General features: G+C 41.3%; 1 protein-coding gene across 1 annotated transcript in view; it reads right to left on the bottom strand.

Moving 5' to 3' along the window:
* The window catches only part of AP4E1 (adaptor related protein complex 4 subunit epsilon 1), a 75,485-nt gene that overhangs the window by 54,585 nt on the left and 5,495 nt on the right, over nucleotides 1–15,405 (bottom strand). Inside the window, exons 3-5 of the mRNA XM_004611772.2 lie at nucleotides 13,904–14,027; nucleotides 8,639–8,712; nucleotides 4,416–4,537 (exon numbers count right to left, since the gene is read on the bottom strand). Coding sequence (XP_004611829.2) covers nucleotides 4,416–4,537; nucleotides 8,639–8,712; nucleotides 13,904–14,027 — 320 coding nt within the window. The remainder of the gene's footprint in view (nucleotides 1–4,415; nucleotides 4,538–8,638; nucleotides 8,713–13,903; nucleotides 14,028–15,405) is intronic.

The raw sequence follows: 15,405 nt of genomic DNA, 5'->3' as shown, positions 1-15,405 counted from the left end.
CCGGGTTCAATTCCCTTCATCCCATTTGGTCCCAAATACCGCCAGGAGTAATTCCTGAGTGCAGAGCCAAGAATAACCCCTGAGTATTTCTGGGTGTGACTGACCCCAAAAGCCAAAAAAAAAAAAAAAGAAGAAGATGAAAGTACATAAAAATACTGCACTTCATTTCTAACGAACATCTATAATATCTATAATATTAGCAGCAAAATGAAGAATTAATGCTACTCTGATCATAATGTAGTTTCCAAGGAAGTGTATTCCATGCCATCCAATTCCTATGTAGTTCTTTTCTGTAGCCTACGATGACTTTGCTCACAGCAGCAAAAGTCACAAAAGTGAATTACTTTAAGAACTCTTTAATAGGTGCTGGAGCGATAGCACAGCAAGTAGGGTTTTTACCTTGCATGAGGCCGACCCAGGTTCAATTCCCAGCAACCCATATGTTCCCCTAAGCACCGCTAGGAGTAATTCCTGAGTGCAGAGCCAGATGTAACCCCTGTACATTGCCAGGTGTGACCCAAAAAGAAAAAAAAAAAAAACCTCTTTAATATACATTCGTTATCTAAAATTCAGTTGCTCAATAAAAGTCTTTATGATCTACTGAATGCGTGTATGAATTGCTAGGGATCAAACCAAGGGCCTGAAACATGCTCTATGACTAAGCTGTAAATCTTGGCCCTAAAAAAAAAAAAAAAAAAACCTTTATAAGATTACTAATGATGGGGCCAGAGTACAGCTGATAAGGTGCTTGCCTTGCACACAGCTGACCCTGGTTTCATTTTTCAGCACCACCAGGAGTAATCACTGAGAACAGCCAGGTGTGTCTCAACCCTCTCCGCCACCCACCCCACTTCCCAGCCCTCGGCGTCCCCCCTACACAAAGAAAAAAGAGATCACTACGGAATGGTCACTAGGCTTCTACTAAAGTCTTAACTCACTATCTTCAGATGCAAACTATGCCATAATGCAATTAATTTCCCACACATAAAGCAGCGTAACAGATCTGCAACTAGCATTAATAATACGGTGACTGCAAATTATAACCCAATATACAGTTCTTGAATCAGTATCAGATCCGAGTCAGTAAAGCAGTAAGTAAGATGAGGAAAACAAAACAAACTCTGAACAGGCTCAGAATTCCCTCTTACAAAATGACACTGAGAGAGACGCAGCAGTGAATACCAGAAGACAGCAGCTCACCACAGAGCCGTGCCACACCGATTTCACCAGGGCTCCTCCAATGGAGCAGGTGTCCCCTCTCTGCCCACTCCAGATGAACCACCAGTGGCCACAAACTCTCAGAAGAAAAACCCAGGTACGCGGGACCAGGGTCTGAAGACTCCAGGCCACGTGGCCACAGAGACAGTTTGTCCCCGTCTCCCAGCCCGCCCGGCCAGGGTCCTGGCTGTCACGCCCACATTTGTGAGTCCAGAGACTCACAAATGAATTTCAAAATGGATTTGCTCCCTACAGAGATGTCTCTGGACCCAAATCATTTACATATTTAGAATTCCAGGAGCACATGGCTCCACATGACCTCTCATGATATTCATAATAAGCAACAGAAAATAAATTATCTAGAATCTGCCTGTGGTGGGAAAATTCAAAATAATGGTGGTGGGAAAGTATAACGGTGGTAGGATTAGTGTTAAAATATTGAATGTAATCAATTATTAATGTGAACAACCTTATGAAAATAAAATTTTTAAATAAAATACATAATTTTTTTTTAAAAAAGATACTGAGAAACCCAGATTTAGGTTCTAACTCTGGCATGCTGAAATATAGCCAGAGACTAAAAAGCCAAGTTCAAGCCCTGTCTCATCTCTTCTTGACTATTAGCCTACCTGGAGCTCTCTCCCATAATCTTTACCTTTCTGCTTCACAACATGAAGTTAGGTATGGACATAAATGCAGAAGCAGAGTTTCAAAAACTCTGAATTTGAATTACAAGACAAAAGCAGCCAGATGTCAACTTAAAAGAAGATGAGAAGAGAGGCTGGAATGGTAGTATAATGGGTAGGGCACTTGCCTTGCACATGGCTGACCCAAGTCAGATCGCCAGCACTTGGATCCCCTGAGCACTGCTAAGAGCACAGAACCAGGAGTTATGTCCTGAGCATTGTTGAAAAAAAGCCAAAAGAGTCGAAAGGAAGTAATAAGAAAAATATACTCATTTATCCAAAGAATGATATATAAAAGTGTCAGTAAATATAATTAACATGAAATGTGTAATGAAAAGAATTATACAAAAATGCTGTTATGGAGCTGGAGCGATAGCACAGCTGGTAGGGCGTTTGCCTTGCATACAGCCAACCCGGGTTCGGCTCCCAGCATCCCATATGGTCCCCTGAACACCGCCAGGGGTAATTCCTGAGTGTAGAGCCAGGAGTAACCCCTGAGCATTGCCAGGTGTGACCCCCCAAAAAAAAATGCTGTTATGATTAAATCAACCTATAAATATGTAAGAAAAGCTTATATTTTTCCCAGTAATAAATTGTACATATCCATCATTTGCTCTGAGCAAATGTGACATTAATAAAACATTATAAAAAGACTAAAAAATTCTGAAGCAAATCTATGATTTTCAGTCAAGAAGATTCACAGTGCAAGATTTCTAAACAAATCATAAAGAAACATTATATGATCTTGGAATATTAAGGGGGGAGGGACTAGGGAGATAGAACAGCAGGTAAGGTGCTTGCTCACACATAACTGACCAGGGTTCTATCCTTGGCACCACATATGATCCCCAAGCCCCACCATGAATGATCCCTGAGTGCAGGGAGGAGTAACCCTTGAGCACCACAGGATGTAGCCCCCCAAACGAAACAGACTGCAGGAAGCAAGGAGACAGAGAGCTGGTACAGGCTGCTCGCCTTAAGAACAGCCCATTCCAATTCGATCCCCGGTATCACATGGTCCCCCAAGCAGTACCAGGAAAGACCCACAGTGCCAGCAGTGTAGCCACAGCAACACCAGGTGTAGCCCAAAGCAAATGAAACAAAAATAGAGAAAGACTTTAGTGAATGAAGTAAATATTGTAAGAAAATTTTTTTCATCAAGAATGACTATGTAGGGGCTGGAGCGATAGCACAGCGGGTAGAGCGTTTGCCTTGCACGCGGCCGACCCGGGTTCTAATCCCAGCATCCCATATGGTCCCCTGAGCACCGCCAGGGGTAATTCCTGAGTGAAGAGCCAGGAGTAACCCCTGTGCATGGCCGGGTGTGACCCAAAAACAACAACAAAAAAAAATGACTATGTATAAGATACTGTGATCACAATAAAATGAATGCAATTTTTCCCCTTAGCCTTAAAAATTATGAAGCTAAGGGCTAGGTCGAAAACGAATTAATTCTGAGTATAGTGAAAAAAGTTGTCAAGCTGATAAGGAGAGAAATAAGAAATCTGTAAAATCTGTAAGCAATGGAATACTACGATTGCAGCCACCAAGAAAAATGAAGTCATGAAATGTGCTTGTAAATGTATGGACATGCAGAGTATCATGCTGAGTGAAATGAGTTAAAGGGGTGAGATAGACATAGAATGATTGCACTCATCTGTGGCATATAAAAAAACATATTATTAGACTAATACCCACACACAGTAAAAACAAGGGCCAGGATGATTGGTCTAAAGCTTGCCGCAAGTGGAAGGGCCAGAGAGTGCAGCTAGGATAGAGAAGGGACCCGTAAGACAATGATAGTTGGAAATGATCACTCTGGATAAGAACTGAGTGCTGCAAGTAGGTAAAGGTATATACATGATAATTCTCATATATCAAATCATAATCCTGAAGGAAAGAAAGAGGGGGAGGGAGAAAGATGAAAAGTACCCACATTAGAGGCAGGATGGGGCCAGGGAGAGGGAGAAGCAAGGGGGAGGGTGGCAGGAGGGAAACTGGGGACACTGGTGGTGGGAAACGTGCAATAGTAAAGGGATGGGTACTTGAACATTGTATGATGGAAACCCAATGATGAACAACCTTGTAACTGTGTATCTCAAGGTGATCCAATTTAAAAAAAAAAAGTCTTGTTAGATTCCCAACTATTATAAGCTAAGGAGCTAAGGTTTATTTCAATATATCCTGCTATAAAATATTTCACTTTATCACCAAAACAACCTCATATCATGAAAGCCATGAAGCCAAAGGAAAGGTGTGAAAACTGCTGTTAGTGACATAGGAGGTAAGAGAAAAGTCCTGCCGGAGTCTCACTTTCCCTGTTTAACTTGAGAGAGTAGCCCAGCATTTTTTAAGTCCCACGTAAAAATAAAGGCATATCCTACTGGGGATGTTTGTGTAATATCTCACAAAGTGTAACTTCTACTCTGGTAGCACTGAGTTACAAGAAAGAGAGTAGTAGAAATTTCTGTTTTAAAATATACATGGCATGCACAGGAAGAATTTACTTACTTAGAATGTTGAAGCTTATCCTCTACCAATGGCAGCACAGCCGGGATCATCTCCCGAGGGAAGATCTGGCTGACGACAGTGAGTGCCATGCACACCTCCACCAGGTTGGTGCTCTGCAAGTCCTGCCCGAATTACAAGCCAAGGAAACAGGGCAAAGTGTTAAACAAAGGAGGCAAACTAAAACTGCAGTAGATCTGTATCACTTTCCTAATAAATTCTAATTAATTTGTATATTCAGCTACTAAGACTCCAGCCTCCCATCTGAACATTATTGATCCATGGAGACTAACTCCTGAGAAAGAAAAATAACAAAACTCCTGAGTCCAGAGACACCATTTAAACTTAGTCTGGGGCTGGAGCGATAGTACAGCGGGTGGGGCGTTTGCCTTGCACGTGGCTGACCCAGGTTCGATGCCCAGCATCCCATATGGTCCCCAAGCACCACCAGGAGTAATTCCTGAGTACATGAGCCAAGAGTAACCCCTGTGCATCGCCGGGTGTGACCCAAAAAGCCCCCCCCCAAAAAAAAATTTAAAAATTAAACAGTCTAAAATTGCAGGTGAATGGCCTCTTTTCTTGCTAGCCCCAATTGATAGAAGTAAACTTAATCTGCTACTATAATAATTGAGTAGCTCCTCAGTGAAGGTGGAGAAGAAGATTTATTTTAGTTAACATGTCTTTTGAGGGAACTCAGCTTCTGTTCTTGGCTTTTTTTAAATTTTGCCTGTAAGTTGGAATAAGTCGTAATTTCTCCCTCCCAATACCTGAACAAGTGTTAGACTAGCTGACCTGCACTTAAGAACAACTCAGACAGTCTTCTAAAGATGATGCAAGCTGGAGATGGAGAACTGGATACAAATGGCAGAGATGTTATCACAGTGACTGCCATCTTTCCTAAGTGCCAGAGGACATAGAGATCAAGTAAAACTAGGGAAACAGTCATCTGGAGATGTGGGAACTGAGATCTAGAACCTGCAGCTCTAAAGCTCTTGCCTGGGTTTCCAATTTACTTCCATGTTAATGTTCTGTTTTGTTTTTCCTTTGCCAAGGGCACAGACACAGCTCCTTACAAGGACTGATGGACTCTCAGGACTGAGGCTGACTAAAACAAAACAAATTCTGACTTACAGAACATCACAAGAAGTCCCAAAGACAGGATCACAAAACACCTAAACTCTGTCTCTCCAAAATAGGCTGTGGGTAAAAGGTTACTTTCACGGACAGGGCACTGAAAGTAGAATATAATTTGCTTTGTAGGAATATTTTTCCAACAGATCACTTTGTTCTATTCCACCTATCCTTCCACCCGCATGATGACACTATTGGAAAGAAATGGTTAGACCCAAGTGCAGAAGCCCATTACTTTTAAACTGACAGTGGGGACTCAAAGAACTATAATAAAAGGGAAGAATAATAAAAGCTATGGAGAATAGCTCCCCTTCATGTTAGAACCCTCAAGAAAAAGAATAAAGGGTTATTTCAGCAGAAAAGAGTCATGACTCAAGGTCCCAAATTCCACAGAAGTGGAAGAGATGGCAGTGGAATTGAAACCAGGACAAGGATCATATTAGACAAGGACAACTGTCTGCTCCAAAAAAGGGTAAGAACGGCTTATCCTCAGTTACCCTTTTCCCCAACAACCCAACCCTTACTTTCTCGAGATCTGTAGACAAGATGGAGTGTGCTTGGGGGACCAGACCACAGCAGAGCGTTATTACTCATCCTACCCCCCACTCATCTGCAGTCCACTCTTTCTCCCTGGTCTTTCCCTACAAAAAACTTCTCGTGACCATGCAGACAATTGCTCTGAGGACATAAGTCCCCCATCTTCAAGCTCAAATTATGTTGCCATAAAGCTTCCTGACCCACTCAAAAATAAATAATAAACTGGGGCCGGAGCGATAGCACAGCGGGTAGGGCGTTTGCCTTGCACGCGGCCGACCCGGGTTCGATCTCCGGCATCCCATATGGTCCTCCAAGCACCGCCAGGAGTAATTCCTGAGTGCAAAGCCAGGAGTAACCCCTGAGCATCACTGGGTGTGACCCAAAAAAAGCAAATAAATAAATAATAAACTGTATATTCAGCCTTATCTTTTACATGAATATCCCTATTTTGCCTTAATAGAATAAATAAGTAAATAAATACAAATCTAACCCTCCCTGTAGCACTGTGGTCCTGTTGTTCATCGATTTGCTTGAGCGGCACCAGTAACATCTCCCTTGTGAGACTTGTTGTTACTGTTTTTGGCATATCGAATACGCCACGGGCATATTGCCAGGCTCTGTCGTGCAGCTGGGATACTCTTGGTAGCTTGCCAGGCTCTCCGAGAGGGACAGAAGAATTGAACCCGGGTCAGCCGTGTGCAAGGCAAATGCCCTACTTGCTATACTATCGCTCCAATCCATCCCTCCCTAACTAAATTAATTAATAACCTATCCAAAGGAGTTTGTCTTCCCACTTTTTTTGGTTGGTATTTCTGTGGTGCCAGGAATTGAACCCAGAGTCTTGAGTGCAAGGCTCTGCTTCTGAGTCCTTTCCCAGGCCTGCATTTCTGTTCTGACCCATCCTTAGGATTGAGAAACTGACTATACCAGTTTGACTATACCAAAACAACTTCTAAGTTATACAACTTCTCAAGTTCCAAATACAGGATTATAAAATAGCAAGACTACTGCCTACAAACAGGTCATGGGTGAAAGGTTACTCTTATAGACAGGGATCTGAAAGCAGAACAGAGTTTAGTTTGTAGGAATATTTTTCCACCAGGTCAGTTTGTACTGGCCAAAGTAGTCTCCTTTATGGCAGCCTTTAACAGTTACAAGCCAATTTATAATTTTTATTGTTAATAACACTTATGGAAGTTTTGGGGGTCAGAGAGACAGTACAGCTGGTAGGGCTCTTTTGTCTAGCACATGGACAAGCAGGGTTTGATTCCCATACCCCACATGATCCCTTAAGCACTGCCAGAAGTAATTCCTGAGTGCAGAAAGAGAAGTAATCTGAGCATCACTGGGTTTGGCCCCAAAACTAAACAAACAACAAATTTCATATATAAATATATATATTACTGGAAGTTTTAAAGTCATTCTCCAATACATACAATAAAATATATACATATAATACATACATTGGTGTAAAGGTGGCCAACTGTTCTAATTAAACTTGAAATGTATTTTAAAGTTTAGAAAATTTTAAGCTATTGGTAACCTTTAGTAGAGTACATAACTAAAAATTCAGAAATTACTATACAAACATAAAATATTGACACAAGATAAAGATAAAGAGCTCAACCATTTGATTACATTTCATTAACAATTTTACTTAAAAGTTTAACAGGTGGGGGCTGGAGCGATAGCACAGTGGGTAGGGCGTTTGCTTTGCATGCGGCCGACCCAGGTTCAATTCCCAGCATCCCATATGGTCCCCTGAGCACCACCAGGAGTAGTTCCTGAATGCAGAGCCAGGAGTAACCCCTGTGCATCGCCGGGTGGGACCCAAAAAGAAAAAAAAAAGTTTAACAGGTGTGGCCAGAGAGATAATACAGGGGATAAAATGCTTGTTTTTTGAACAGCTGACACTGGTTCAATCCGGGCACCTCATATAATCCCCTGAGCACACAGCCAGGAATGATCCCTAAAGGTAGAGCCAAGAGTAAGCCCTGAGCACCACCAGTTGTGGCCCACTTCAAGTCAAGAATATTTATAATTCTTGGGGCTGGAGCAACAGCACAGCAGGTGGGGTGTTTGCCTTGCACATGGTAGACCCGGGTTCGATTCCCAGCATCCCATATGGTTCCCTGAGCACCACTCTGAGTGCAGCGTCAGGAGTAACCCCTGTGCATCCCTGGGTGTGACCCAAAAAGCAAATAAGAGAAAAAATCAGATTATTTATAATTCTAACTCCACACTTTTTAAAATAAAATAGGATGTGGCTCAATGGAAGAATGTACATCTCACATGTGTGAGGCCCTAGGTTTGATCCCCAGCACCAATGAATGAATGAATAACAGTAGCAGTAGCAACTACTGCTTTACTTAGTGTGTAATTAACCTTACAACTCAGTTAAGTTCTATTATCTTCATTTTACGGATGCAGAAAATGATCTGATTTTTATAAGCTCATTCTTAAGCCTACATTTTTCTAAAACTATCTACTTCAGTATGATGAAAATACTTGCAGGAATAATTTAAGATTTCAAATTAACCAACATTATAATATGATACCTTTACAACTGTATTCACAAGGAGAAGCAACAGTTCGTGACTTTCATGTAGAAATAAAGAAACAGCCAAATAACCTAAAAAAGTTAAGAGAGAAAAATCTCATTATTACCTTCTAAAAATTAATTTTTCCCTGGGCCAGGGATATAGCTCACTGGTAGAACACTTTAATCCCTGGGATACCATTCCTCAAAAACTGTTTTCCAAGAAATAATGCAAAAGAATAATACATACCAAAATTTAATTAGCAGAGATAACACTTAAAGGTAGAATTACAAACAAACTGCAAAATATAAGGCTCAACGTCTTTAGTTGGAAAGATTTCAGGTGGAATATTTTAATTTAATTTAAATAATTTAATGATTTAATCTAAATAATTTAATTTAGAATAATTTGATTTCTTTAAATCTTTCAGAATTACCTGTTTCACACGCTATGCCTACAATGGATAAAACTCCAGGTCAGACCTGAAAAGTGTCCAACAATGAGTTTTCAGGCCCTCAGAGAACCACTGTTCCCACAACCAAGATTCCCCGAGAAGGGTCCCCAGTCTCCTAAGCATTGTTTTTTCTCTCATGCCCCCAAAGAATTCTTTAAGCAACTTCCACTCCTCATACAAAGAATACCTGGTACCCACAGACAATATATCTCAAAAGAAGATGTGAGTGCCAATAAGTGATTGAGGACTCCTTTAAAGTAAGCCTCCGGAGCTGGGAGACTGCACAGCAGCTGAGCCGTGCTTCCCAGGCAGGAGACTTGATCTGCTCAATACCCAACCCCGTGAACCCCTGGGCACCTGCAGAAGTCCCTGGGCATTGCCCATATGCAGTCTAAAAACCAACCCCCAAAAACATAGGCCTTCACCATGACATTGGGTAACTTAAGTACAAGATTATTCACTATAACGTTATAATGTAGACTAAAACAAATCAAACGTGATCCTTTCCTCCCATCAATAAGGACTTAAATAATACGTATAACCATCTGAACAAATCCACAAAAGTAGGATGATGTCAAAAACTAAGTATAAAATCATCTATACAGGGGCTGGAGCAATAACACAGCAGGTACAGCGTTTGCCTCACACATGGCTGACCCGGGTTCAATTCCCACCATCCCATATGGTCCCCTGAGCACCACCAGGAGTAATTCCTGAGTGCAGAGTCAGGAGTAACCCCTGTGCATCGCCAGGTATGATCCAAAAAGCAAAAAATAAACAAATAAAATCATGTATACAGTACGCTATCTTTTGTGAAAGGAAATATAGTATGAGAAAGGATAGAGAATATGCTGCCTTGTGCATAAGCGAATGGTTGGCTTTTTAAAGAGAATAATGGAAAGAGTTGTCAGAACTAAAAACATGTTTGAACCATGTATCACTTTACATATTTTTAAAATAAATTTTTAAAAAGTTTTAATACATGAAAATCTAAGCAAAAGGCTGTAACAACATTTACAGAAGACTGCAACAACAATTATATATAATAATTATACCATAATCATTAAAATTTGTTGACAATCTTTTTTTCCTCATGTTTTCCTGCTTTTAGGAATCTGAGAATTAGTTCAGTAACTGAAACATGAATACATGAGAAGACAATCCCATGATGCTACAGATTATGCATGTCATGGATAATGACCAAGGTGTTAAATGGGATTTGGAATATGAAAGAGGGGAGATGGGATGCTAAAAGACAGTCTACCTGAGGAAAGAATACAGCACACAGAAGAGACTGGGGGCCCTGGAGACGTGACTAACTGGTTGAATACTCCCTTGTGTGGGTGAGGCCTAATTCAGTTCCCGGGCTGTAATCAAACATACAATACACATATACTCTTCAAAATAACAACAAAGAGGAGTGATTTTTGTTTGTTTGTTTTTAAAGAGTATTCTGAATGGAGTAAGCTTTAGTAAGTGGAGTATACTGGCCTTATCATCTCAGAATCCATACACCAAAACATTTCCTGCTCTACCCAAACTGACACTTTGGTCAATATGTATAGCACTATCAACTTCTTTGAATAAAACCATGTTTTTATTCACCACCAAGAGACAGCAGATAGCACAGCGGGTAGGGCATTTGCCTTGCACACGGCCGACCCAGATTCGATTCCTCTGTCCCTCTTGGAGAGGCTGGTAAGCTACCGAGAGTATCCCGCCCGCACAGCAGAGCCTGGCAAGCTACTCGTGGCATATTCGATATGCCAAAAACAGTAACAAGTCTCACAATGGAGACGTTACTGGTGCCCGCTCAAGCAAATTGATGAACAATGGGACGACAGTGCTACAGTGCTACCAAGAGACAACAGATAGGGCATGCAGATGCAGCTGACCCAAGTTCAATCCTCTAGTACCTCATATGGTCCCCGAGCGCTCCAGGAAGTAATCCCTGAGCACAGAGCTGGGAGTAAACCCTGAGCACCATCTGGTATGGGCCTCCTAACTCCCCACCCAAAAAAAGACCATATTCTCCATATTCCCTAATGGGCTTCCTTCTTGGGATTCTAATATAAGTTGAAACTAGAGAATTTAAGTCCTTGCAAGAATTTTTTTCCAAAAAACCCTGAAAGTTGATTTTAGGGGCAGTTTTGTTTTTTTTTTTCAAAAGTACCTTTAATTCTCAGGACTAATGCTTGTGTAACTTGAGTACAACCTTGTTTAAATTATTCAAGTCAATGTTAGTTCTACCAACATTTCTGATCACTGAGGTTAGACTGACTTTATAAGGGGACACAGTGGGAGAGAGAGTGCAGGAAGGAAGGCCTTGTGTTCGGTTGATCCCAGTTTAACCCAAGGCCTCGCCAAGAGCAACGCCCCAGCATGGAGCTGGAAGGAACCTCTAAGCAGAGCTGGAGGTTACTCGCTCAAACTCCCACCACCAATACCAAAAAAGAAAAGTCTGGAAATGGTAACACCCAGTGGTCCTGGGGTCACTCTCAGCAACGCTCAGCCCAGGCAGGATGGTCCAGCCTGATGGTCTGGTGCTCTGCCGGTGCTAGGGGAGTGTCGGGGGCATGTGCCATCAGAGCCAACTCACGACCCCGCATACACAGGCCGTTCGTTCTACAACCTCAGCCAGATTCCTGGTCCCAGTTGACCAGGGATCTGGCTTCACAGACTTGAAAATTCAGTGAAGGTGAGGGATAACAAAAATTTATTCAGTTTAAGTGAATACTGACAAATATATAGAATCATACCACCAATACAAAAATAGGCATGCTTTAATCTAGTAAAAACAGAGATCAACAAATGGGACTACATTAAACTAAAAAGCTTCTGCACCGCAAGAGATACAGTGACCAGAATACAAAGACTATCCACAGAATGGGAAAGGATATTTACACAATACCCATCAGATAAGGGGTTGATATCAATGGTATATAAAGCACTGGTTGAACTCTACAAGAAGAAAACATCCAACCCCATCAAAAAATGGGGCGAAGAAATGAACAGAAACTTTACCAAGGAAGAAATACGAATGGCCAAAAGGCACATGAAAAAGTGCTCTGCATCACTAATCATCAGAGAGATGCAGATCAAAACAACCATGAGATACCACCTCACACCACAGAGACTAGCACACATCCAAAAGAACAAAAGCAACCGCTGTTGGAGAGGATGTGGGGAGAAAGGGACCCTTCTTCACTGCTGGTGGGAATGCCGACTGGTTCAGCCCTTCTGGAAAACAATTTGGACGATTCTCAAAAAATTAGATATTGAATTCCCATTTGACCCAGCAATACCACTGCTGGGAATATATCCCAGAGAGGCAAAAAAGTACAATCGAAACAACATCTGCACATGTATGTTCATCGCAGCACTGTTTACAATAGCCAGAATCTGGAAAAAACCCGAATGCCCCAAAACGGATGACTGGTTGAGGAAACTTTGGTACATCTATACAATGGAATACTATGCAGCTGTTAGAAAAAAGGAAGTCAAGAATTTTGTAGTTAAGTGGATGGGCATGAAAAGTTTCATGCTGAGTAAAATGAGTCAGAAAGAGAGAGAGACAGACATAGAAAGATTGCACTCATCTATGGTATATAGAATATCAGAGTGGGAGACTAATACCCAAGAACTGTAGAAATAAGTACCAGGAGGTTGACCCCATGGCTTCGAGGCTGGCCTCACGTTCCGGGGAAAGGGCAACTCAGAGAAGCGATCACCAACTACATTGTAGTCGAAGGCCATGTGGGGGAAGGGAGTTGCGGGCTGAATGAGGGCTAGAGACTGAGCACAGCGGCCACTCAACACCTTTATTGCAAACCACAACAGCTAATTAGAGAGAGAGAACAGAAGGGAATGCCCTGCCACAGTGGCAGGGTGGGGTGGGGGGGAGATGGGATTGGGGAGGGTGGGAGGGACGCTGGGTTTACGGGTGGTGGAGAATGGGCACTGGTGAAGGGATGGGTTCCCGAACTTTGTATGAGGGAAGTATAAGCACAAAAGTATATAAATCTGTAACTGTACCCTCACGGTGATTCTCTAATTAAAAATAAATAAATTATTAAAAAAAAAAAAAGGCATGCTTTTTTGTTGTTTTTTCCTTTCACTTTTACTTTTTTTAAATTAAGATTTAATCAATTTTATCTTTGATTTACAAAACTATAAATTAAAATGTAAATTCCAGTGGTACACTTCACATCTCTCTGTGACTATAAGCCTTACTGAACCTACCACCAAAGTTCTAGTACCTCTCACCTCTATTGTAATTTTACATATGACGAGGCATAATGGAAGGTAATGCTTTCTTAGGCATATTGATTTACAAGAGAGTTAAAAATTGGGCTTGGGGCTGGAGCGATAGCACAGCGGGTAGGGCGTTTGCCTTGCACGCGGCCGACCTGGGTTCGATCCCCGGCATCCCATATGGTCCCCCAAGCACCGCCAGGAGTAATTCCTGAGTGCAAAGCCAGGAGCAACCCCTGAGCATCGCTGGGTGTGACCCAAAAAGCAAAAGAAATAATAATAAAATAAAATAAATAAAAATAAAAATTGGGCTTTATGCATACAATGATCCAATACCACATCCTCCACCAGAACATAAATTTTTTATCTTCTCTATAATTTCACACTATTACAAATCAGGAAAATTTATTTCCTCTATAGGCTTTTAACTTTTAAAGTGTAATCTTTTAAAGCTTTAAAAATTACAAGGCAGTATTCTAAAAACATACTACATACCTGCATTATTCATTTCATATGGTGGCTAGAATTTAAAGAATTTAAACATTTAAGTAAAAAAGTCTTAAACGTATACATACCTACTCTTTTTTCTAAAAGGTTTCCTTGTTGTGCCAATTTGATTGCATGTATATACCCAAAGGAAGCGTCATACCCAAGCATTTCACAATATATAAGTCTCACCATACATTCTTTCATCATTCTCTGAAATGCAAAATGCAAATATAATGGGTTAATTTTTTTTCTTATGTTGTAATCATTTTACAGGAAAATCATTTAATCTTGACATTGAAAAGATAACATGTAAATAAATTCTTAATTCTACATCACCCTAGCTATTTCTAATTCTCTGTGAGCCTAGTGTAAACTTTGGTTATAATGTAAGAAACATGTTCCTCAATAAAATTTCACCCATGAAAATCTTACATGACTTCTGAAATTTGGCACACGGTACTTTAATACTTTGCCATATGAAAACATTAATAAAATTCCTTCAAGTTGATAATTTCTGTAATGAAAATATCACAGTCAAAAACCAAACTGCACCTGGACTTCCTTTAGAATTACTATGCTGAATAAGCAAGTTTGCTTTATAGATATTTATTTCCAACAACTATAGTGATTATGATGACCTGAGGGAAACCTTCAAGAATAGTACAGCCATTCCTATATTTAAATAGGGGGAGGCTGTTCTGCACCACACCAAGCAGTGCTCAGGGCTTACTCCTGGTTCTGTGCTCCGGGATCACTCCTGGCAGTGCTCGGGGTGTGACATGCAGTGCTGGGATTAAACTAGGGTCAGTCTCGGTATGGTAAGCACCTTCACAAATGTAGTCTTTTCAGGCTCCCAATATTTAAATTTTAAGTGTCTTTTAATATTTATATCTGTCACTCTCACTGTCGTCCCATTGCTCATCGATTTGCTCGAGCGAGCGCCAGTTACGTCTCCATTGTGAGACTTGTTGTTACTGTTTTTGGCATATCGAATATGCCACGGGTAGCTTTCCAGGTTCTGCTGTGCAGGCAGGATACTCTTGGTAGCTTACTGGGCTCTCCAAGACAGATGGAGGAAATTGAACCTGGGTCGACTGCGTGCAAGGCAAACGTCCAACCCACTGTGCTATCACTTAATTTTTAGTCTGTTAAATTTCAAGGGTTGGAGTGATAGCATAGCACGTAGGGCGTTTGCCTTGCATGTGGCCAACTTGGGTTCGATTCCCAGCATCCCATATGGTCCCCTGAGCACCGCCAGTAGTGATTCCTGAGTGTAGAGCCAGGAGTAACCCCTGAGCATCACCTGGTGTGACCCAAAAAGCAAAATAAATAAATAAATAAATTTCAAAATAAGAAAAGGGGCCAGAGTAATTTAGGACAGTGGGTAGGATGCACACAGCTGACCCCAGTTTGATCCCTGGCATCCCATATAGTCCCCAGAACACCCTCAGAAGTGATTCCTGAGTGCAAAGCCAGAAGTAAGCCTGAGTATTGCTGAGTACGACCCCAAGCCCCACCAAAAAACCCAAAACTATTTTAAACTATTTTAATATGTACAACTTAACTATGGCTAGTATACTACAGAATT

Source organism: Sorex araneus, chromosome 3, assembly GCF_027595985.1.
Source record: "Sorex araneus isolate mSorAra2 chromosome 3, mSorAra2.pri, whole genome shotgun sequence".
NCBI classification, from domain to species: Eukaryota; Metazoa; Chordata; class Mammalia; order Eulipotyphla; family Soricidae; genus Sorex; species Sorex araneus.
This window is presented reverse-complemented; position numbering and strand designations above follow the sequence as displayed.